The sequence below is a fragment of the Malus sylvestris genome, chromosome 1 (genome assembly GCF_916048215.2).
Source record: "Malus sylvestris chromosome 1, drMalSylv7.2, whole genome shotgun sequence".
In the NCBI taxonomy this organism is placed as follows: Eukaryota; Viridiplantae; Streptophyta; class Magnoliopsida; order Rosales; family Rosaceae; genus Malus; species Malus sylvestris.
This window is the reverse complement of record NC_062260.1, coordinates 24,455,932-24,481,835: the sequence shown is the minus strand read 5'-3', so window position 1 is coordinate 24,481,835 and position 25,904 is coordinate 24,455,932. Positions and strand designations below refer to the sequence as shown.

Genomic DNA, 25,904 nt, shown 5'->3' with positions numbered 1-25,904 from the left:
TGGAAGCCATTGTTGGAGCTCCGTCGCTCCACAAGTACCCAAATCTGCTGCTGTGATGATTCTACTTGAAATGGAAAAAATGGGAAGGAACTTGAGGGGTGTATGAGGTGAGAACAATAACTCTGAGTCTGCAAATTGTAGGTGGAAGACCTACTTATTACCAAAAATCACCCCCATTAATTAATATTTTTTTAATTTTCCATACAAGTCTCCTTCTTCCGCGTAAGCTACCTAAAACCCTAATCAATCAACCCTGCACAAGTCATCCTGCACAAGTCATTCTTTTGAATGCAGAGGGCGCGGCGCCATCTTTACACGCTACCTACTCTTAAAGATATAACCTCATTTAAAACTTCTGATCTACGACGCCATTTGTATTAATTCCTTATTACTACTATTACTATTATTCGCCTAATCGAATAAATGGTTCGCACTCATAAGGTAGCCCATGTGGTAAAAGAATTCAAATTAAAACCCCTGTGGTATAAGTCCGTTAGAATTTATGCACAAAATTAAAACTTATGTCATTATTTCATTAATAGCTTGCACGTGAGCCTTACGTGTAAGGTTAAAATGGTCATTTCATCGTTTCCATTTCATTCCTTTCATTGTTGATCTCCTTTCATGAAACGATGAACAGTCGTTCCATTTCATCCCTTTCAAACTCGCCATTTAAACAGCTCCATAAACGACGACGGCAAATTGATGTTGCCGGAGAAGATGAGGTGAGGCCCAAGTGCAGGCTACGAACAGAGGAAATGACAGAAGTCCACATGGGTTTAAATCCGACTTTTTTTTACCATAGTTGTTATCTTCGGAATGCCTTATGCTCAGGGAAACCATTTATCCGATTAGGCCTTAATAAAAAACTGTTTGTATAAATTCCTTATTATAACCACTATTATTATTATTTAGGGACCAACATGGCACTCCAAGCACGACTGCAGTGGTATTTGCAAAATATAACATGCATGGCCGATCGAGTTCATCACCCCCAGAACTAAACTGGAGAGGTTTTTAGATTTTTTATTTTTTTTGGTAAATTTGGCTTCAAATTAAGTCCGTTCCACTCCAGCATTGTTATCATGGGAAGAGATTTTGAGGAGAATTTATTGATAAACAAGAAAAATACAATATGTCAGGGGGGGACATGAGGCCAAACTCATACCATTAAAGAATTCATAACAACAATTCAAAACCTCTTTCAGCAAAACCTATAACAAGGAAGCTTAAAAAAAGGTTGTGAGAATAAGTAAAATACACTATGTCAGGGGGGACATGAGGCCAAACCCATACCATTAAAGAATTCATAACAACAATTCAAAACCTCTTTCAGCAAAACCTATAACAAGGAAGCTTAAAAAAAGGTTGTGAGAATAAGTAGATGCAGCACAAGGAGGGCATGAATCCCACTAATGAACACCGGGGTGATCAACACCATAATTGGCCAAACAATCAGCAACTTGATTACCCTCTCTAAATTTTTCGGATTAAACATGTAATGATGTATGCCTTTTAAATTTTTTTATTAAACATTCTCGTACAGTTTAGGTGTCACGTTAACTTTATAAGGCTAATTAATGAAAAACTGTTTGAGACATGATTCGTTATATAAGGCTAATTAACCATGCAAACCTTTGCAGCTCAAACAGGTAAAAATGTTTAACATTACACTGCAAGTGAATCACGTTAACGTTGAATTTTTAATAGCACAAAATGTGCATGTTAATATATGAGAAGGTCGCCTACAAAAAATTGTTGCAAACAACGTTTGCTTGCTCATGTACATTTGAAATCATATTAAACAATATTAATATTGATGGTGTTAATCTTGTACATTTCAATTACTATAACGTATCATATTCAAAATTGTCACTCCTCCTCCTGATCCTAATAAGTCGCAAAATGGTTTTATTTTCTATTGGGCTACCATAAAATCCCACCCACAATATTGTTGCAGTAGGGATCCTAGGTCCATGATTCTACTTTTGTGATCTCTCTCATTCATGGTTTTCCTGGATCCTAGCCTTAGGGTTGGTTTGATATTATTGTGCTTTGAAAAAAAATTGTTTCTGTTGTGCTATAAGAATAAGCTCATTTTTGTTGCTTCACGTTTTTAGCTTTTTTTCACCCAAAAATGTGAAATATGCTGTTTTTAAGTGTTTACCAAACACTTTTTTTAGCTCAGTTTTTTTTTATACCAACTTTTTATATTTGAAAAAAAATTTGCTTCTGCTATGCTGTGAGAATAAGCTTATTTTTGTTACTTCATGTTTTCAACTTTTTTTCACCCAAAAATGTGAAAATAAGCTGTTTTTAAGTGTTTACCAAACACTTTTTTGAGCTCAGCTTTTTTATACCCACTTTTTATAAAAGCACCTCAATACTAAACCAATGCTTAATCATCTGCTTTATGCTCTTGTCTCGGAGTACTAGAGTTGTAATTTGCAGCATGTTTGCAGCGTATAGAAAGTGTAATTTTGCAAGTGACAAGTTAGCCAGGTTGAGTTTAAGTAGTAAGATGGATTTTGAAGACCTTACAGAGCCTCCTACCTGTTTAATTCAAACTCTTTTTGATGATTTCTATGTAGTTATGTAGTTGCTAGAGCTAGACTAATTGTTCCTTAATATTTCTTTATTGTTCTTAGGAGAGTGGACCGGTATGATGTTGATGTATATATGGCTTTGTGGCAACATAACAGAAGAGATGAACAGGGTGGGTAGGTAGAAGGAACGGCTGATGCAAAACTAGAACTGTTGCGCACGTGGGTAGATGGAGGCCCTCCAATATAATTTTCAGCTAAAATAAAAATATTTATTATTTTCCGTAAATGCCCCTAACTAAATTGTTAATAGGATAGGTACTAAATATTGAGGACTTGTTAGCAAATTTTGGGAAGAATAATATGAAATATGAAAAGTGACTGTCTTGGTGCCTTGCAAACCAAGTGACACGCTATGGCATTTTGGGAGGATTGAATTCTCCACAATCCATTCCTCATCAATTACAATCTCTCTTGTGTAGTTTGTAAATTTTAACCTCAATTTGTGTTTGCTTTTATAAGCAATACTACTGGAGGGGAATTCAAACTGCGAACAGGTGCAAAGATGAATGTTATTAATCAAGTAATGTCAAGCCTCTTACAACTCATTGTATGCTTATTTATTTATACAAGTAATTCGGATCATCGAAAATTTATCTTACCGCAAAGTATAACCGACGAATTTATGTGTTATAATATGAGCGAATCCAAACCACGTCTTAGTATTCATTTTTTTTTAAAGGGACAACTGGTAGCAATCCACGGTTATCCACTCATTTCGGGGGCCAGGAAGACTCACAGAGGCATTTCAACCTCCCTCTGGCCACAAGTCTGGCTTCCACACCAACAACAGGTTTTGAACTCGAAACCTACGTCTTAGTATTCTGACTGTTATACAATAATTACACTAGGTTGTGCAAGTTACTAATTGAGGTGTCAACAAGCTAGGGACCCAAAATTTAGAAATTTGTAATCAAAATGTGGGGTTGTTATTGTAATTTTCACAGTTGTAAAGTTAAGTTGGAGAAAGTGAGATGTGATCACAAGCTTTCTAACCTCCAAAATAGCACCACCTACCACTTGCTAGGAGGGCAATTGTCAGCTGAAAATCTCACACCCGAAGATATATAGCCCCTCAAACAGCGGTTACATGCAATCCCAATTGTTTTTTCAGACAAATATTTCCATCTCCTCCCTTCATCTCCACAGCTTCCTGCTAATCATACCCTCCTAATCCCAAAAGCCAGTAAGAGTAAGACCTCTCTGCCTCTCTGCTAAATTGCTAATCACACCCCCTAATGTTTATAATCCCATTTATTTTTATATTTTTTATATTTTGTTGGGGGGGATTTTTTCATGATTAAAGCTTTAATCTTTGTGTTTTGCAGTGGGCACTGAAGTTGTAATGGTGGATGAAGTCCCTTTTCCTCCTCAGATCACAACCACCAAGCCATTATCTCTACTGGGTCAAGGTAAAGCCATCATCTTTTTCACATGCTAATTAGTTACATATCTGGGGTTTAACTTTAATTAGCAAAGTAAATCGAAAAATTACTGATGGGTAAATTGGGGTTTTCGCAGGAATTACCGACATTGAGATTCACTTTCTTCAAATCAAGTTCACAGCAATTGGGGTTTACTTGGACCCTGAAGTTGTGTCACACCTTCAACAGTGGAAGGCCAAAAAGGCAGATGAACTTGCAGAAGATGATGACTTCTTTGATGCTCTTATTTCTGGTGAAGTTTCAATCTTTATCTGTCATATTTCATTTGGCTAATAGCCCAATACCAATTTGATAAACGTGTGTCAGGGCAGTTGATCAAAGTAGTGTTCATGTAGCTCGTCCTGAGAAATTAGAGTAGTTTAAAATATCGGTCGAATTTTAAGTTAACCCAATTAGTTCTTTGATCAAGTTGTGCGTTCATGTAGCCCCTGTTGAGAAATTCATTAGGGTTGTGGTGATCAAGGAGATCAAAGGGTCACAATATGGAGTGCAGCTTGAGAGTGCAGTGAGGGACAGATTGGCAGCTGATGACAAGTATGAGGAAGAGGAGGAGGAGGCCTTGGAAAAAGTTGTTGAGTTCTTCCAATCAAAGTACTTCAAGAAGGATTCCGTCATCACATTCCATTTTCCTGCAACTTCTGCCGCGGCCGAGGTAAAGAATCATCTTGATCAAAGGCGTAGAAAGTAAAAAGTAACATGAATACTGTAGAACAATGTAAAATCCTCTACCGAGACATTTTGCGATGAAATCTCACACATGTTGTGTTGATAGGCAGTTAAACTTAAATGCACATTGAAGGCGATATAAGTGTTGATTAGTAATTAGTTGCTGACCCGACTCTCTGAAAGCTTTGACAAACATCGTTACGAGCTATTGTTTAATTTGTACTTGAACTTTTATGTGTATGCAGATCGTGTTTAGCACCGAAGGGAAGGAAGAGTCGAAACTCAAAGTGGAGAATGCAAATGTGGTGGAGAACATCAAGAAATGGTATTTGGGTGGGACAAGAGGGGTGTCTCCTTCGACCATCTCCTCCCTGGCCAACGCACTCTCAGCTGAACTGAGCAAGTGAGTTAACTAAGTGAATGTCTGGTTCTTGGGACTTATGGGATGTTACTGTTTGCAACCGCAAGGCTCGTTTTGAAGTTTGTTAAGTGGAAAAATCTGCGGTTTCTTGTTTTGTTTTGCGTAATAAAATGAATGATATATCGAGTTCTGTCCATTCAAGTGTATTGTGCTTATCAAAAACATGCATGATGATGCGTTATTAGTTTGAAATACTGTTACAGTGACGTATCTGGTATAGATAAGTGTCTCTCCTGAAGGAGAACATCAATCTTCATACTCTTCACCGTTGAAAATGACTAATCCGTCCTCTGTCCGTCCTCAAACCTCTTAAAATCTGTTGAATTATTATATCAAGAAAACTTATTGGTAGCAGAGTGTTGATCATCCTGCTCATAGAGGTCAAATAATATGATCATAATATGAATATAACATTGTTGATTAGGAAATGGACCGGGCTTGAGTTGGACTATTTTGGGCCGAGCTGACTTCAGGCTTTAAGTCTCGGCCCCACCTGCCTTATAAGGGCCGGGTTGGACCTTGGCCCAACTAGAGTGGCACAATTGGTCCGACCCGTGAGCAGAAGAATTAATTTTTCTATTATTTCATACAATGATTATGGGGGATGATTTTGGCAAGCCAAGAGTCAACGATAATTAGGTATTAAACTCGACATTCAAATGCAAACTTGAGAACTTATCGTCTTTCACTTACAAATATTGAAAAATATCATTACTTTGTAGTACTAATGACAAGATTAAATTCATTATCAACTCCATCCATATGATCCTCAAGACTTGAATAAAATGATTGGCCTCAAATTCTCTCTTCCTAAATAAAAGAATACAAAGATTGGCCTCAACTCCATCCATGACAAGCTTTAGTAGATATTTTTTCAGTGTGTCTAGAATACAGTTACATACGTCATATGTCATTAATAAATGGAAGGAGACTTGAAAAATTGAAAAATAATTATCGCCCCTTGTATACTGATATATGGTGTTCTACTCCATGTTAGGCACATTGAAAGAACTCTAGAGCTTTAGATGTACCTTATTGGTACTTTTCATGTCCGCTCGTTTTGGGTGTACTAGTCATATATACCTAGTGGATCACTACACATAAACATAGCAATGCACACTTCTAGTGGACACATTGTTTGAAGATTCTACTTCAACCAAAAAGAAATTGCCACAAAGTAACGAAACTTGAGTGTATAATATATGTCGTCTTTTAAGTGACTTTGACCATCCATTTAATTTCTTTAAATTATTCTATACACGTATTTCGTATTTCAGTCAAAATAGTGTTATTGCCTTGGCAGTAAAGTAATCTATGGAATCCAAGAAAAATCTCGAAGATGAAAGGTATATTTGATCAATCAAGTTGAAAAGAGGAGGGGTCGTCCACTGATAAAATATGATGCTTAAGAAAATGCCTTCGGCTCCTCATTGCCTGAAAACATGGGTTTGAAATGAGATAGTGCAGGAATCAAATTTCTTGTGGGCCAATAAAAGGTGAAGAATGCAGGCGGAAAAGAGTGTGTGATTCCATTCTGTTAGCACAAAAATGGTGGTTTCTTTTCCTTGTGTTCCTCATATAATTGCCCATCAAATCAAACAGGGAAATTCAAAGGTGCTTGGATCATCGTCATGGATGATTAACTATGTCAGATCAAATGCAGCTCATGAGAAATGCTTATGTTTTCATTAGCTTCCCACTTTTCTAAACTTTTACTATCAGTTTTTCATCAATGCAAAGAGGGAGATTCGAAATGCAGATGTTTTTCAACACCATGAAGAGAATTAACACTAGACCAATATCTGGGTGATTTACATTCTTGTGGTGGAAACTAGAACAAGTACCACTAGATCCATTCTAAAAAGTTTGGGTTGTGATTTGAAATTGAAAATTTTCATGTTACTTACATGTATCTGATATAATCATCATCTTGATCGTCAAATAATTATTGTATTTAATACATATATTCACATGAATTATATCTAATTGTCAAATTGTGGTTGTATTAAATACATGTACATATCCAATCCCTAACTTTATATTCCTCAACTAATTGCAAAATAATCAGAGGACCTACATTAGTTTGACAAACTCCATCTTCCTTCTTTTACACATGTAATTAAAGAGTATACATACACAATAGTATTTCCTCAAAATCCTCACATACAACAGAGAAACTTACGAGGATACCACATTATGACGACTTCTGTTAAAATTAAGCATTGTCATTCGTTTTAACTTAATCAAATTGCAATATGTGATTAACTTAAAAATACTGTCACAATTGTATCCTCCGGTAAAATCCTTTCCAAATGTCCATATATAAGCATTGCCCTAGCAACTATTCTTAATAAAATACAAAAATATAACATTCTATTAGCTAGCCAGCCTCATCAACAGAGATTGTCGCATCACCTTGTCCACCTGATGATACATTTCCAGCATGTCTAGCACCACCACCATCAACATTTTCGGCCGAATCCAAACCGCCTGCAGCAGGCTGCTCAAGCAACGAATGGCGGCAAATTGGGCACGACGAGTGTGACAAAAACCATGTGTCTATGCATCTGACATGAAATCCATGGCTGCATTTCGGCAGCAGCCTCACTTTCTGCCCATCTGTAAACTCTCCAAGGCAAATTGGACAATCTGTGGAGGGAATATTTTGTCCAGTCCCATATACCACGACGGGAATCTGGCGCAATGTGCGCTTTCTAAGCCCCGTGGCCGCCAACCGCGCTGCCGTCTGGTCTGGTGTCTCAGAAGAGAACCTTCTGCTGCATCTCAGCGCACACCGGACGATTGAGTTTAGTCCCAATGCAAATATCAGAGCGCACAGCAAGGCTGCTAGGATGATGACCATGTTGGTGTCAAAATTGGCATCATTGGCGTATGTATCACGTGCCTTGCTCCCATTGGCTTCATTGGAGTTTGTACCACGTGGTCTGCTCCCATGGGTTGGTGATGCTGGTGGTGTTGTTGGTTGGTCTAGAAGTAGGCGGTGTGGACGGTGGTGATGAAGAGTTACCATTGAGTGATGAATGATGAACTTTTGATGGGTTACTTCAATTCACCAAAATTAAAACAACAGACTTGTAGCTCAGATAGTTAACCGTATTCACTTCATGCACCTGAGGTTTCAAGTTCGTTTTTCACCAATTCAATATCGCTATATCAATTCACTAGGGACGTACTGCTTAATTGGTTGAGAGCATTCAACTCATACAATCCGAGATTCTGAGTTGGATTCCGCTCTCCCCCTAGATATCAGTTCACCAAAACTAAGAGAACCCAATTTCCTCTACTTGAAGAAAGGTAAAAGAAGGTACCTTTTTGGTGAAGCTAGGCACATAAGCTTGGAGTTTAACGTCTCCGTGGTTTTTTAGCGCCAAATCGCACGACAAAGGAGACAGAGAGAAGGGATTTGATCTTCCCCATGTACAGCCAAGGCTTTCTCTTATTTTTTGTTCCACTCTCTAGCTAGCTGTGAGAAAGAGAGAGAGATAGAGGCCTTTAGGGTTGCTAGCAATGTCTATAAGGATTGCAATTAGATAAAAGCACTTTCTAGAAAAGCATATATATAGATATTGTGGTGTCGGTGATCATGAGGGAGGAGGTGGTGAATAGTAAAAAAGCTGAAGCTTTTAAGGTAAATAATCACTTTTACTAATAACCCAATAAATTCCTAAGAAGAACAACCCTAAAACTCGGAAAAGACAAGATGAAGATCCAGAACTCAGAGGCTCAAAGAATGAAGCTTGTTCTGCTTTCCTTCATTTCAAGAGAGAGAGAGAGAGAGAGAGAGAGAGAGAGAGTTTGGTATTTTTCTGCAGATATGTGGAGTTATATAGAGACCTTTTTGTAATATTTGGATTGTTTGTGGTTGAGGGGATTGCAGATAAGAGGATGTGCCAAACGAGATAAAGATGGTTGTCCTTCCAAATTCCAGTGTGTGCATTATTGTGGGTAGACATGCAGTGCAAAGGATTTAAGTGTAGAATCGAGTGGGGAAAAAGGTGGTGCTCTAATTACCCGAATAATGTGAGGTAAATCAAAATTTTAAACCGTATTTGCACATTAAATAATATATCATTAATAGTAAATAAGCACGTTAATTAACGCTCAAATAATAATTCAATCATCAACAATCAAATCATTTGGTTTGTAAATTTGATTTAAAAAATTTAGTCTTCCTAACATTACCTGTTACCAAAAATCATTCAACAAAATAAAGTTAAAATGTTGAGAAAGGTTACGAAGATTCTCTAAAAAATAGGACTCTTCATGGACAATCCGTTACTTTATATTTTTTTATACAATGTTTTATAATTTTGGTATGAAAATTAAAGTTGAACTGTGAAGTGATAAATAGTCAATAAAGCGTCACACTTTAAGAAAGCTTCTTAGCATTTCTCTAAAATGTTTGATTAAGCTCTAATTTACCTCATCCCTCCTTGTCCTAATCTCAATTGTGGCTTCAACAAGAAAGAAGGGCCCTTAATGATTCCAATCACTAATCCTCCTTCCACTTCTTCACTCTTCTCTCTGTTATTGAAAAGTCAAATCATTATTCCCCAACTTAGATGACATAATTATTAATTAATGATAAATGTCCACATTTGCAATTTGTAAGAGGATTACCAATATTATAAGAGTATTTTTCTCACCACCATAGCTATGATATATGTTTACTATATATATACTTAATCATTTGTCATGTGTTTTTTTATTTAATTCTAGTTAACTTTTACATTAAATATTACTTTTTGAATTAAAAAAAAAATTAATTAAAATTAAGTGAAATGACACGTGTCAAATGATTAGGTGTATGATGTATGGTAGTGAGCAAAGGAAAGGGATCCGACTAGTCCGGATTCGGGCTGTTGAAATTTGATCAAACGGCTACAAACAAGTGGCCCCTTTAAAAGTAATAATAACTGTAGTCATCAAATCAAATTTCAACAGTCCATATTTCGGATTAAATGGATTAAATGGTAAGGGATCCGGAGAGGACCCCCTTCCGTGAGCAAAAATGCTCCCAATATTATACATGTAAAACTTAACCCCCACTTTATCCGAAAAAAAAAAGAAAAAGTTAACCCCCACTTCGAAATAACTAATATTAATACAATATTATATCTCCGAGAGCGATTGGGGGTTTGAAGACATGTAAAATTTAGCCGATGCGTTATAGGACTCAATGCATATTGGATCGTGTATTTCTCAATGAACAATTGTCATTTATGAGATTTAAACTCAAGATTTCATTCAATAAGTAAAGACTAAATGAGTAATTGTGGGTAGCTCATGTTTTACCCTAAGATTATCTCCAACCCTTGGGTTAAAACCTAAAATTTTTAGCCCATAAAATTTAGGTTTTAACCTAGAAACAGTTTTTTTTTACTCCAACCATTATGGGTTAAAGTTTTAGCCCCTTATTATTAAAGAATAAATTTAGACTAATTTTTTTTCTTAAAGTAGCTTTTTAAAAAGAAAAAAAATTATGTAGACTATCATAATTTAATTTTATGAACATTTTTTATTCCAATAAATATTGAAAAATCACTAACCGACACCATGAAACTCGTGAAACACTATGAAATAATATAAAACACATAAAAGATTTTTTTTTTAATTACTTTAGCCATTGGATTTAAATTTGGACCATTATATTTTTTTTTTACTATTGGATTTCATCAAATTAGATCTTAACCGTTAGATTTAATGAATATATAAATATAAAACTAAAAAAAATATACATATATGGTATCCAGCCCCACTAACCCAAGGGGGAATCCTGGGCTAAATTTGGCCCAGAAATAAGTTTTGAGTTTTAACTCATATTTGCCCTAAGAGTTTGAGCAAGTTGAGATAAGTTTAGAATATAAAATTTAAGTTTTACTCTAAAAAATAGAATAAGTCTAATAAAACGTGAAGATTTAGAACCTAAATTGTAGGCATTGACACATGAACATGCAAAATTTCTAATTGTCAGCAAATCATGGAATTTGACCAAGTAATTGGCTTCTTTAAGCATCTAGTAAATGTGACTATGAGAAACGTTACAAATATCTTCTTAAAAGTGAGATTTTTCATTTAGTACTACGGTCTAATGATATTCTTTTTCACTTGTAAGGGAGAGAAATGAATTTAAATCATATTATTGTTAGTCTATTATGAGATTTAGCTCACTCATCACCATTTTAGAATAGATAATATTATTTGTTAACAAGACGAGATTCTTTATATATTATTTATCACCTTATATTTTAACATAATATTTTATAATATTATTATAAAAATTAATGTAAAACTGTAAATCGACAGAAACCCAATAAAAGTAACTTTGAGAGAGCTTCGTCGGTATTTCCCATGTCTCTATACTAATTGGAAATCATATAAAATTCAACATTAATCACTCTCTTGACAATGACATGTTTATACCGTCCAGATACTTGTGAGTTGTGAGTGCGTGATCATGAGTACGGCACGTGAGAAGCACGTGATCATTCATACTGGAGATCAGATGACTGAGGGAGTTGATGGGTCCACACATGTCTAGTCCAAGTGTCCCAATGGGCCCTCAAAATTCAAGGGATAAACACACGTTATCCTTGGATTGAGTAAACCCATACAAGTTCCATCAAGATCCATGTACAATTGTTAAAAAAATTGAATGGCCTACCGACTTTGCTAGCCTCCGCAGGTCTTCAACACCTTACTTGATTAGGTGAACATGTGGAGCAGCTTCAACCGATCATACTAGCTAACTTCTCAAGCATGAAATAAGAATGTCTAATCACGTGATTCGGAAAATAGTCCTCGCAAAAATACGAGATTCTTTGTATTTTGATTTCATTTAATTGCACGCCGATTTTGTTGATGTAAGAACTATCCTAATAAAGTCTATCAAAACGTCTCTCCTCACACGTTAACGTTTGTTTGTATCTATTATGAATTCTAGTCAGTGGCAGATTCAAGCAATATGTGAACAATGGGATCCTAGTGTTAATGATTCAAGTTTTTTATATAGAAATAGAGAGTGAGGCGCTCAAACTTTATTTTTCAATTTATTTTACTAAGTCATTTCTTTTGACACTTGGTAAACCTGTTGTCGTCAGCCAAAGCATGTTGCACAATGTCAACATATATTGACATATGCTAAAACAACTTGATGAGCGATGTAGAGATTCGAGAGGTTTTGTTGAGTCTTTGTTGACACAATTTGTCTAGATATACCTAACATATATTATATCAAACACTTAGTGCACACAAAAAAGACCTGACTAAACATTCAGAGGATCTATTGAAGATCTTCACATGTATATATCTCGGACTCTGAGTAGTCCTAGGATCACTTTAGTCTCAATGTCCATCCGCCTCTAATTATAACGTCATTTGACGAGAAAAATAGCCGTCTTTGATTCTAACGTCATTTGACGAGAAAAATAGAGAAACATATGAAAGTGGCTTATAAAAGAAACCCAAGGGGTTGTGATTTTCACACACCCTTAACTACTTTTCCCACATCCCTTCCTATTTTTTTAGTACTTAATTGGTATCCTACTATTTAATCTTCATATACCCCTCCCTATTTAATATTTCATTAATTACCATCAAAAAGTAGGAAGGGTATATATGGAAGATTAAATAGTAGGATACCAATTAACTATTAAAAAATAGGAATGAGTGTGGGAAAAGTAGTTAAGGGTGTGTGAAAATTACAACCCCAAACCGAAATAGTTGTTTGGACCTAGATGTTTGCCTGCACCTAAAGACAAGCTAACGTGTAAATTGGAGACTTTGAAACATTTATACTTTGGTTATGTAGGAGCCTACTAAAAAGGACTTGGATTGTCTACCCTCCCATTTCGGTGCCCTTCCCGTGCCCTCCTGTTTTATGTGGTCACGGTTAAGCCATGTCAACATTTTATATTGTTTTTTTATAAAAATAATAAAACAAAAAGAAATAGTAATATAAAATGTTGACGTAACTTAACCGTAACCACACAAACATGAAGGTACGAGAAGGGCACCGAAATAGAAGGGTAGACAATCCAACTCCTACTAAAAAAAAGCCTCATTGTTGTAGTACAAGTACTGCCAGTATCACGATCGCTTGTCGCATGCTATCCCCCAAGCCTCTCTCGCTTCCAACCAAACCTTTCGAGTTTTATGACAACTTTTTCACATCAAATTTTCTGACAATTTGCATCAATTTAAACAATCCAACCTTGATGGTAATCAGACCGCATGTTGCACAATATCAAGATATATTTACATATGCTGAAACAATCTGATGAGTAATGTAGATATTCGAGAGGTTTTATTGAGTCTTATCGATATAACTTGTCTAGATATGTCTAACATATATTATATGAAACACTTAGTGCACGCAAAAAGGACCTGACTAAACATTCAGATGATTTGTTGAAGATCTTCACATGTATATCTCTCGGACTCAGAGTAGTCTTGGGATCACTCTAGCCTCAATGTCCATCCGCCTTTAATTAGACCATCTCCAACATTTGGCCTAAAACCTAAAAGTTTTAGCCCAGAAACAGCTTTTCTCCTCCAATCTTTATGGCAAAAAATTTTAGCTCCAAATTATTAAAGAATGAATTTAGGTTTTTTTTTTCTTAAAGTAACTTTTTAAAAATAAAAAATTATATAGACTATCATAATTTAATTTTATGAACATTTTAACCTAAAAATATTTAGATTATGACAAATACTTAAAAATTACTATATGACACCATGAAACTCGTTAAACACTATGAAAAAAATATGAAACAAATAAAAGATTTTTTTAATTACTTTAGCTGTTAGATTTAAGTTTAGACCGTTAATTTTTTTTTTTACCGTTGAATTTCATCAATACAGATCTTAACCGTTGGATTCAATGTATTTATAAATATAAAACTAAATAAAATATACATATATAGTGGACTAGCCCCACTAATCCTGGGCTAAATCCTGAGCTAAATTTGGCTTCCATTTGAGTTTTAAGTTTTAGGCCACATTTTCGCATTAGGTTGGGTTGAGTTTTGAAGGGGAATAAAAGTGGAAATTTGAGTTTTAGCCCAATGTTGGATAAGGTCTTATAACGTCATTTGACGAGAAAAATAGAGAAACATATGAAAGTGGCTGATAAAAGAAGCCCAAATAGTTGTTTGGACCTAGATGTTTGCCTGCACCTAAGACAACCTAACGTGTAAATTGGAGACTTTGAAACATTTGTACTTTGGTTATGTGGGAGCCTACTCAAAAAACCCTCATTGTTGCAGTACAAGTACTACTCGTATCACTATCGCTTGTCGCATGCTTTCCCCCAAGCCTCTCACTCCCAACCAAACCTTTCGAATTCTATGACTATTTTGTTCACATCAAATTTAAACAATCCGCCCTTGATGGTGATCATACCGCATGTCTTTTATTTTTTTTAATGGTGTGCTAATTTTTATATTCAAGTTAGTGTTTTGCTATCTACTATCTTATATTGATATATGTGAAAATATTGATATTGATGTTGATGTTGATATCGATATCAGTTGCCTTCAGTAGAAATTATGAAAATTTGTAATGAAGTGCATACATGAACTCATTTAAATTTAGAATTTCTGTAGTGAATTGGTAATTATCGTCGATATTAATTGATTTTCTTATATTTTACCTATACATAGAGTGAAGTTTACATTTCACCTCTTCTCCCCCCACCTTTTCATATTGATCTTTAATTTTTCAAATCTTTCGACATAAATATCGATAATTTGATTAATATTTGAACCCTTGGCGTAACGCACGAGCCTTAACTTGAGCATACTTTGGGTTTGGTGATATTTAGAGTCCATTGGGCTACAATCATGAATGTACAATCTTGAAACTTTAAGTCCAAGCCACATGACAACGACGCCGTTTCATTCGTTTCTCAGTTTCGCTCCGAAATGTCCCTCCAACTTGATCTCGAGTGAAGAACACTCACTGTCAACACATCTAGTACGGTCGCGAGGAGAGAGAGAGAGAGAGAAGAGAGAGAAAGAGAGCTGAGCTCCCGACTCGACAAAAATGCAAGATCCGGCCAACCCGAAACCGGATCCGAGCTCCAGCTCTCAGGACTCTCAGCGCCCACGCATGGCGCCGCCGTTTCAGGACGCGACTCCGAGCCTTCCTTTCCGGGGCTCCTACCACCGTCGAGCCCAATCCGAGGTCCATTTCCGGATCCCCGACGACCTGGATCTGCTCCAGGACCCGTTCGACGGCCCGTCCGGCAGATTCGAGGAGCTGGGGGGCTCCGAGGAAGATATCTTCGGCACCTACATGGACATGGAGAAGCTCGGATCCAAACTCGACGACGGGCCCTCCGACCTGAAACCCGAGAATGCCGGCGGTTCCCTGCAGTCGGAGGGCGGCGGGTTTGGTGGAGATATGAGCGCGAGGCCGAGGCATCGTCATAGCAACTCCGTGGACGCGTCTTTGGATAGCATAGAGGCTAAGAAGGCCATGGCTCCCGATAAGCTGGCCGAGCTCTGGACCGTCGACCCCAAACGAGCTAAGAGGTATTTCTTCAATCTGTTTCGATTGAAATTGTGTTTCTTTGACTTTAGCTGTTCCTTCTTTCTTGCATTTTGACTCGAATTTTGCGTAATGTTCATGTTTTAGTTGGATATAATCAGCTTAGAAACAATTATTATAATAAAGAACAAATCTTTGGAGGGATTTGTGATTGTTAAATCGCGATGAATGAAGCTAATAAGAAAGAAATAACTAATCCAGATGCCGAAACACCATAATCTGCATTTTGCGGAAATCATTTCCCTAATTATAAGTTTAAGAATCATTCTTTATCAACAATGCTAAGGAAGCATTGTGAATTTATGATCTTTCTTAACCAAGCTGCTCGACAACCATTTATGAGCGGGATGTTCCTAGTGGAAAATACAACAGTTACTCTAGATTCGCTCGAAGATAATTGCTTTTCATGGTTCCGAAATTTACCAACAAATTGCCAACATAATTTTCAAACATTTAAGGATGTTTAGTGGAACATTATAGTTTTCATGTCTTCTAACAACTCGAGAAACTTAGATTTGAAGTACAAAGAGACAAGGAGCCGAGGAAATTCTCTCTCAAATACATCTGGAAAAGGGCGATTCTCAAAATAAATGATTAGTGTTATCCTAATATTTGTCAAAGGCTTTAAGCATGTAAGTTATTTTTAGGATTTTGATTACCATCCAGAAGCTTAAAATATTGTGTGTATCGGGGTTGAAATACTTCCCACTTGGATCTTCATTATACAGCTTAGCATATAGCATGTATCTCGTTAAAGTACTCAACGAGGTACACACACATATCTATAATATATGGATAATTGTAAAGTTAATTATTAGAGTGAAGTTCATGGTGGTGTTTTAAAAAAAAATGTACATCATGTACATATTGTTCCAGGATTTTGGCAAATCGGCAGTCTGCAGCTCGGTCAAAAGAGAGGAAGGCCCGGTACATATCAGAACTTGAAAGAAAAGTTCAGACGCTACAAACAGAAGCTACTACTCTTTCAGCACAGCTCACTTTGTTCCAGGTTTGTACGGAAATGCTCATATGGCTTGTCTTATCTGATTATAGTAATGTAGTTCATAAAAATACAGTTGAGTGTCATGCATTAACTTCATGCCACCTCCAAGAGATTATTTTGACGTTTTACAGGACTTGTAGTTAGGAGTTTTTGACGTTGTACTCAGTACCCGCATATTGCTTGTTCTCACCTACTGCTCTCTGAGAGATTTATTTGTTTCCTTGTGTTATTTTCTAGAGAGACACATCGGGCTTATCTTCTGAGAACACAGAGCTTAAGCTTCGGGTGCAAGCTATGGAACAACAAGCTCAATTACGTGATGGTATGTGTCATCCACCCAGTTTTGCAATTGTTGTCACTTTTCACTGTAGATCTCAGTTCCAGGCTCCGTTTATTGTTTTACTTGTTATGCATGTGGGCAATGGATCATCATCTGGATATTGGTCTAAGGTGGTTCTTTGCTATATTTGTGGTTAATACCAGTTAAGATGCGCTAAGTCGATTGCTATCCCATATTTAGAAAATACTAGTATAGCACCCTCCTCTTTGAGTCTGAGGTATCGAAAATTTAAAAGCTCTACCTTTGGGTCTGTTGTACTCTTAACCAATTCACTGGTTTACGATTTTGTTCTTGGTTATCTCCTTTGGGTTGAATCGGGTAACTGTACTTAAAAGTGTGCGAGTATCTTTTCCATTTCCTTAAACTAAGTTTTCCCTGATAGTACTATGGTAATTGCTAACTGTCGATACTCTTGTTGTACTGTTCCCATAATACAGCTCTCAATGATGCACTGAAGAAAGAACTTGAGAGGCTCAAGGTTGCAACTGGAGAACAATTAACACACACTGATTCATACAATCTGGGAATGCACCATTTTCCATATTCGCAGTCCCCCTTCTTTCCCAGTCAGTCACAGACCGGGTCACGGGATTCCCAGAACATTCACATGCCACAGTTCCATCAATTCCAGCCTAATATGTCAGCTCCCCATCAACCTATGCTTGGATCATCCCAGTCACATGCCTGCTTAGATATGTCACAGCAGGATCCTATTGGCCGATTTCAGGGGCTTGACATCAATAACAGAGGTTCTCATCTAGTAAGGCCTGAAGGGCCCTCAATATCTGCCGGCGAAAGTAACAGAAGATTTTAAAACCTAATCTACCTCAGGTCCACCTTATTTGTTGGATTGTTCATAGACTGACCTCAGCCAAAGGTATGGTTTAAACTTCTTTTACTGGACTTTGATTCTTTGAATTGATTGCTCCCAAAAATTTTGGTAGCTGCTTTAGGCCGTAAGTTGTTCATGAATGCTTATTGAATTCCAAATTCATTCGTTCGGGCTGCTCATGTGGGAATAGAGTGTTGTTCCCACTTCCGGGTGATTTTAAGAGATGCGGCTCTTCATGCTGGGGATCCCCCTTCCCCCATGTATTCTCCTCGTTTGTAACCATAGATAATTTGACATGCTGTGGAAATCTGTGTTGTGTTGTTCATCCGTTGTCGCTCTCAAATTATATTAACTTGCTTTTGATGTAACAACAATTGATGTTTTTTTTAGCTTCTTCCCTTCCTGGTGAGAAATGCAGTCTGATTTTTAACCACCGATCTATCTTATAACGCTATGAAACATTAGCCTGACTCGAACAATTGTTAATTTTACTTTTCTTACTCACGAATTCTGTGTTGGGTTTTGAACTCCCACAGCCCATGGCTTTGTCGAAATTGTGGAAGGATCCACTCCCACCCGTTTTTTGGGTGCAAGGGACCAAGGGGTATATGTGGCCAATGGTCCTTCCCTTGCCTTCCACTCCCACCCGTTTTTTGGGTGCAAGGGACCAAGGGGTATATGTGGCCAATGGTCCTTCCCTTGCCTTCCACTCCCACCCGTTTTTTGGGTGCAAAGGACCAACGGGTATATGTGGCCAATGGTCCCTCCCTTGTGTGTGGTGTCATATTTGTTGTATGGACACAAGAATTTCTCCTCTCCGTCCCCAACGGATACATTAACAAAATGATTTATAGGCTTCATTAGCCCATAATTAGATATCAAAAAGAAAAATGGAAAATAGGAAAGGTTAAGCCCGTCATCTAGATTGCGGGCAGCAGCAGCGCAATTCGTCGTTTCCTTCCCCTCTGCAATCACCAATGAAGCACATGAGCGGCTTTTGCAATAGTAGGCTAGCAGCGGCGTGTTTAGGGTTTTGTGGTGAGAGGAGAAGGAGAGAGCGACGGAGGGAGAGATTTGCAACGTCATGTTACTTTTGCTCTGAGAGGACTTGCTTCTAAGAATTTGAGCTTTGAATCTCTTTCGGCACATGAAAAAGAAGTATCACTAGCCCAAGACCTATATCAATATAACATAAAAGGCAGAGGTTTTATGACACCAGACACAGGTAACATGTCACTAGGTTTGCAATGGCCTACACTACAAGTTATCCACTAAATTCACATGCCTGGTGTTGGATGAGACCTTGTAGTTTGAACAATCTTTGCCCTAAATTGGAAGGTGGCAATACATGTGGGACTAGTTGTCGCTGCTACAACAGACCATGTTATTAACTACCCTAAAAAATTGACCACTCAAATCCTTCTTGCCAATGACCAAATGGGTCCTTTAACTTTGTTTTGGGATTTCAGTTTCATGCAATTGGGATTGTTCATAGGTGGGCGACTAAATTAGGTAGACAACCCCAAGTGAAGGGCACTTGCATGGGTCCTCCACGCTCGACATTTGGACAACATCCACATGCCTTTTTGTGGACCTCAATTTGAGCTCTTTCTACCTTTGTTCAAAAGAGAATACGAGGATAAAAGATATATAAATTGTTAAAAGACGGTGTTATTGACACTTTAAAAGAATCATTATGTAGCAATTCGACTATTTGAGTAAGATTTTTTTTTTGGGAAATTTTATTTAAACCCATCTAACCTATTTATACACCAAACTTACTCTTTGCACCCATTTAATTTTTAACTAAACTATTAATATCTCTTTAAACCCAAATTTAATACCTAATATACCCTCATAAACCCAATTCAATCCACAAGATAATATATGTATGCATTTAGATTCAGAAACCTTTTTAATACAAAAAAAATAAAGTAAATAGACTTGGGAACTCCTCCTCGGCCACTTTATTTTCTCGTAGAAGCTCATAAGTAGCATAGCTCACTTCATGACTACCCTCTCTTTTCACTGCACTCATGCAAAAACATGAATCCCACGAGCTTCTAAATTTTCTTTGAATGATGACTAGTTTTCATATGCATCTGGAAGGTCCATTTTGTTAAATGTAACTACATAAGGCTTTTCAACAATTTCAAGGCTAAACAGTTCCAACTCCAGACAAACTGCATTAAACTCAAATTCTGGCATGTGAAGAACCATCTACAACATGTATCTGACATTTCCAGAAAGATGAAGATCTTTTCAATAACGATGGTCTTGATAAAGAATAAAACAACCACGAGGATTCAACCACATGACTCCGCCTGCAAGGATGAACGCAACTACATGCCCTTTACAAGTGTATTCTTCATACACGAAGGAACTTTAAAGGGCGATGGGAGAGAGAGAAAAAAAATAAAGAAGAATGAAATAAATTCTTGAAAGTAAAAACAACTAAATATCATTCTTTATTTTTAGTTTCTATTGTGCGTGCCCTTCCTTACGCGTATTTTTACATCTCTCCCACCACCCTTCATTGATTCTTCAACAGATGTAAGATTGAAATCGAAGAAGAAGACTAAGAAGATGGAGAGAAAATGGGGTTTTGGGTTTATTGATAAATTTGAGTTTTATTATTAATTTCATTTTGTACTTAATAGTAATTATGCAATAGGATAAAATAGACAATTAACATTCAAAATTTTAAGTTGGGTGTAAAAAGAGGTTGCATAAGTTTAAATAAAATTTCCCTTTTTTTTGTGTTTTTCATAAAATAGAGTGCAAGAGAACATATTTAGGTGTCGGTAACAAATGCAGGAACATCATAAACATCAATACAATGCAATGGTACTTCGGATTCTCGATCGAGAACAACTTTGTTCAAACTCCATGACCACAAAACCCGATACACATTTTATATGTTTACTATGTATTTTTCTCTTACGACATTTCGATTGGTTAAAATTGAAGCCACAAACTTTGACTTTGCACCGAATTCGTGTAGCATCACTCACTTTGGACCGTTGTCATTTTTTTCACTTATTTACAAAAATTGCAAAATAATAAAAATAAAATAATGATCATGATTATAAAATGTATATTCCATGAAGGGCAAACGAGCAAGCCGATGCGCTCCACAGTTTGCTTGCCAGCGGACATGGGAAGCAAAAGCTTCAGCAACCTATTACGGTAAACACTTAAGCATCGTTTGACCTATTACGGTAAACACTTAAGCATCGTTTGACAGCTCGGACTGTACTGATTATTTCTGTCGGATATGATAAATAGCCACCGGATAGTACTGACTAAATTAGTCGCGCGTTTGATGCAGTATCAGATTAATAACCGTATTATTTATACTGTGTTTGATTTTATACCGGATAGGAGGAATCAAACTTAAAAAAAAATTATAAAAAAAACAGAAACTATCACTTTTGTTCCCAGATCTCTCCGCCGCACCCCTCAAACTCCCTCCCTCTCTCTCCCTTCTTCTTCCCCGACTGTAGAAGAATCCCAAATAATTGTTCCCCATATCTCTTTGTCGCACCCCCCAAACTCCCTCCCTCTCTCTCCCTTCTTCTTCCCCAACTGCAGAAGAATCCCAAATAAATTCAAACAGCCAGTTGCGGAAGAATCCCAAATTGAAATCATCTCTCCACCACACCATGTTTCTTTGCAAGACCCAGTTGCAGGGAAGGACTGCGAGTAGGCGATGAGGAAGGCCACAAGGAGAGGACGACGAGGACTAAGAAAGCAGAGATGGCGAGAGAAAGCGATGGCGATAGAAAACGACGGCGAGAGAAAGCGACGAGGAGGACGACAATGGTGAGAGAAGGTGATGGGGAGGACGATGACACCGAGAGAAGGCGAGAGAGAGCGAGAGAGAGGGCCGAGAGAAGGTGACGGGAAGGACGATGACGTCGAGAGAGAGAGAGAGAGGGCCGAGAGAAGGCGAGAGAGAGAGGGCCGACTAATAATCCGAGCCTTTTGGTTGGTTTTATTAATCCGGCATATACCGTGTTAAATAAACATACCGGTTAAATTAATCCGACGCTTATTTAGTACGAGTGAACGCCAAACACCGGCGTCCGTATAACTAGTCCTATCCGATCTGCCAAACAGAGCCTTAGTATCTTCCATGATAGGTCCAATATCAGACACATTCGTAGATTGCTCATGCGAAGCTGAAATGATCTTAAGCAAATCACTCTTAGATGGTAAGCATTTTTTAAGCACGAAGACTTCGTGTGTAACGGTATTCGGCCTAGTGTTAGAGCGTTTAGGGTTTATTTATTCTTGTGCTTATTTATCTGGGGCGTACATGCGTGATTCTTCCCGTGAGGAACTTTGCTATGTTGTAAATTTGTAAACCTATTCCTCATATATTGGTGGGAAACAATCCCACTTGACCAACTTTACTTTTTATCATATTATGGTGTCCCAACGTCAACATATCGATTATGAACTAATTTCAAGATCGAAACACGATAACTTAAGTGATGAAACGATATTTTATTTTATTGAAGAAGACATACATAATGCCCAAACAAATCGGCCTAGACATCAACAAAATGGAAAATGTAAATGCGAGAAAAATGTGTGTGACGTAACAATCCTAGTGACTTTGATTCGACAAATCCATCCCCAAGATTTTCCTTTACAGAAGAGACAAAAAGTTGATGATTTTGTTGAGGTTAAATCGTGTCCTTTTCTTCGAAATTTATTTATAAAAGTCATAATTATTCTTTGTTTTTTATCTTCTAAAAGTCACAGTCAAATATTTATTTTTCATTTTTTTCTCTCTAGTTACTGTTTCCTCCATGTTTTATTTATTTATCATTATCTTAGAAAACCGAAAAGCATCGCCAAAAATCATCTGAAAATGATGCGTGAATTATAGGGACCGCCAAGCCCGGGAACTGCATGTGCTGCTAACATGGTAGGGTTCATCATCTAAATATATTCCAATTTTTCAATTAAATAAAATCATCATTAATTTAAAGAATAAAGTCTCGATTATAAAAGGATAATACTTATTTCCATTGTTACATAGTAAAATTTAAGGTTCTAAAAAGCGTTAGGTACTAGTCGGACAATGGACAGAAGTCTAACGCTTAGGCGTTTAGGGGAAGGCCTAGTTGGTTTTTTTTATTTGTTTTTATAATTAAATTTATTATGTAACATATAAATAATTGTCTATGTATACATAAAGCAGGAAATGGATCTTCTCTGGATCCCTTCCTCCTAATCCACCAAATTAGGGGATCTGTGCCGTTGAAATTTGATCCAACGACTGAAGTTATTATAACTTTTAAAGTGGGCCCCTGTTTGTAGCCGTTTGATCAAATTTCAACGACACAGATTCCTTGATTTGGTGGATTAGAAGGAAGGGATCCGGAGAGGATCCCTTTCCCATAAAACAAATGGGGTGTGCTATCCACACACCCCATTTTACTTCTCACACACCCCTTGATAATTTATGTCCGTTGATCTTCTTCAATTCATCCGATCCGACGACCGAAAAGTAAAAAGGTGTGTGAGAAGTAAAATGGGGTGTGTGGATATCACACCCCAAACAAATACATAATTGTATTGAAATATATAATAATAAATCCCAAAAGAGAATGGTATACAGATTATAAATTATTAAAATATATTGAAAACATAGGTAACAAACATATAATGAGTGTTCATCAGAGTATTCAACCGTCTTTCACAATTTATTGAAAAAATAAAATGCAAAATGAAAGTTACTATTTTATGTTTAAGTGAGAGTTGCGACCTAGGCGGGTGTAGAATCCCACATCGACGGGGTGAGGGTTGGTCCCTGGCCTTATATGTACATGCCCCTCTCTTCCTAGCATGATGCGTTTTGGGTAGTGAGGTTCTCTTGCCCAAGAACAAATCCGTGAGGGCGTGGCCCAAAGCAGACAATATCGTGCTACGACGAAGTCAGGATGTGACGGTTTGGTATCAAAGCCAGACTCACCGTCCGTTTGGATGTGCCGACAAGGAAGTCGGTCTCCCTAAGGGGGGTGGATTGTAGAATCCCACATGGACGGGATGAGGGTTGGTCCCTGGCCTTATATGTACATGCCCCTCTCTTCCTAGCATAACGTGTTTTGGGTAGTGAGGTTTTCTTGCCCAAGAACAAATCCGTGAGGGCGTGGCTCAAAACGGACAATATCGTGCTACAGTGGAGTCGGGATGTGACAGTGGGTGCCTAGGTGGGACTAGACGGGCAAGGCAGGTTTAGACGTTCTTTCTTAATTTTCAAAGGCCTAAAGATTAATCAGGACGGTGGCCAGCTGCCCAACGATTAGACGCGGCCTAGGCAGAGGCACACATCGCATAACCCGACATTCTTCACAAATCGTTGCACGTATTTTCTGTTCTACACGATTAATAGAGTCTAACACAGTACGCCAACCTTATACCCGACTTAACCCACAATTTTTACCCCGACATACCAAAAAGCATATGCTTTAAAATAATTGTCATCCACGTACTCTCGTAATCTTGATGATACGATTACATTGTCAACAGAAAACAAGCTAATCATATTCTAATGGGATGTGATATCCACACATCATTTTTTACTTCTCTCACACCCTTTTAATTTTCGGCCGTCGGATCGGATGAATTGAAGAAGATCGAAGGATATAAATTAACAAGGGGTGTGGAAGAAGTAAAAATAGGTGTGTGGATAGCACACCCCTATTCTAATTTCTTAATTTCGTCGTCCTGAAGGCAACAAACGTGTAAGGTTGAGAATTATATATGAACCATAATTGGTTGGGTTGACAATTACTCTTTCTTAATAATGTTCATAATTTCAACCGACAAATTATTCCAGATCATCTATCTACTCTTTGGTTTTTCATTTTCCTAATGATTCGATGCCTCGCCTCTAATTGTTTAAAATTTATTGGAAGAAACGAACTAGATTAGTAGATTCAGTTGTTTAATTAACTTGACTAATGTCTTACAAATCAAGCATATTAACACTTCAACAGATTCTTCTCAATCTCTTCAAATTATCAACACACGTGGGAACTGATATTGTTCGAGCATCCCGTAAAGATGGTAATGATTTTCATGTCGGATTTTCTAGTAGATCCTCTGCACCGTACAACAATGGTCAGTGCATTCTGCAAATGATGTTTTTTTTGGGTCTTTTAGAAAGGGTACCAAGCAAATCCAATATGAATTCTCTCTTGATTTTTGTGTTCAGAGTTTAAGAATCAGGAAATTCGAGCCCTTGGCTTGTGTGAAAGAGAAATCAGAGCTCTTGGTTTGTGTGAGTACGGAATGAGTTAATAGGGATCGTCATATTCAATTTAAGTGCTCCAAATTGCTTGGTCCCTGGGGCTCGGATTGTAAAATCTGGAGTGGATCTCTGTTTAAACTATCATGATGTGTAAAACATGTTTAAATTATAATACAAGTTTTATCTATCTTGCAACGGGTTGTATATCTCATGCGTTCATCTCTCTTTGAAAATGATTTACTACCCACTTATAAGGGCGAGGTCACCCTATTAACATGAGGAAGCAACACATGTTTAATTTGACTTTATCAGAACGTAATGGTGAATATCTCACCCAATCGACTTAACATATGTATTGACCTTTTTAGTTACAAGTTCATGTTTACAGACTGAATTTATAAACGTAAGAACGCAAACTTAAGAAAACCAAGATTCTCTCATTTCCAAAGCCACCAAATTGGACTTGTGATCGAACCTAAACACCCCAAATTGAAGGGATAAGGTTGTTGGTTAATTAATCTCCGTAACTTCAGGCAAATTAGGAAGAAGAAGAAAATACCAATTTCTACAAGTAATTTGTAGTTGTAGAAAACGGTTGAGAAATGCATGTGCAGGTAGGGTCGTCGAGCTTAGCAGTTGGTAAGTCTAACTGGAACATTTGCATGTGCACATCGATTCTTGTAACATGACCTGAAAATACGAATCTGTGTTATGTGGCTCTCTCTCTCTCTCTCTCTCTCTCTCTCTCTCTC

General features: G+C 37.3%; 3 protein-coding genes and 1 long non-coding RNA gene across 5 annotated transcripts; 2 read left to right on the top strand and 2 right to left on the bottom strand.

The window, feature by feature from the left end:
- Positions 1–3,628: 3,628 nt before the first annotated feature.
- Positions 3,629–5,271, top strand: LOC126632279 (chalcone isomerase-like protein 2). Of its 2 annotated transcripts, none has more exons than XM_050302630.1 (5): positions 3,629–3,795; positions 3,932–4,015; positions 4,125–4,280; positions 4,474–4,700; positions 4,960–5,271. In XM_050302630.1, coding segments are annotated over exons 1-5 (630 nt in total). In that variant the 5' UTR covers positions 3,629–3,794; the 3' UTR covers positions 5,122–5,271. The 2 variants fall into 2 exon arrangements, with proteins under 2 accessions (XP_050158587.1, XP_050158596.1); XM_050302639.1 differs by having other exon boundaries at positions 3,637–3,789.
- Positions 5,272–7,367: 2,096 nt separating this feature from the next.
- On the bottom strand, positions 7,368–8,969 carry LOC126632270 (RING-H2 finger protein ATL74-like). Its single transcript, XM_050302624.1, has 2 exons — positions 8,465–8,969; positions 7,368–8,266 (listed from the first exon to the last, which is right to left on the bottom strand). Exon 2 carries the CDS (start codon positions 8,164–8,166, stop codon positions 7,516–7,518), a length of 651 nt encoding a protein of 216 aa, XP_050158581.1. The 5' UTR covers positions 8,167–8,266; positions 8,465–8,969; the 3' UTR covers positions 7,368–7,515.
- Positions 8,970–15,103: 6,134 nt separating this feature from the next.
- LOC126632266 (transcription factor RF2b-like) lies at positions 15,104–18,315 on the top strand. The gene is made up of 4 exons (XM_050302593.1): positions 15,104–15,691; positions 16,584–16,716; positions 16,948–17,032; positions 17,488–18,315. The coding sequence occupies exons 1-4, from the start codon at positions 15,201–15,203 to the stop codon at positions 17,862–17,864; spliced, it is 1,086 nt and encodes a 361-aa protein (XP_050158550.1). The 5' UTR covers positions 15,104–15,200; the 3' UTR covers positions 17,865–18,315.
- Positions 18,316–20,949: 2,634 nt separating this feature from the next.
- Positions 20,950–21,773, bottom strand: LOC126632320 (uncharacterized). Its single transcript, XR_007626706.1, has 2 exons — positions 21,096–21,773; positions 20,950–21,063 (listed from the first exon to the last, which is right to left on the bottom strand). It is a non-coding gene; the product is annotated as an uncharacterized LOC126632320 (long non-coding RNA).
- Positions 21,774–25,904: the final 4,131 nt, after the last annotated feature.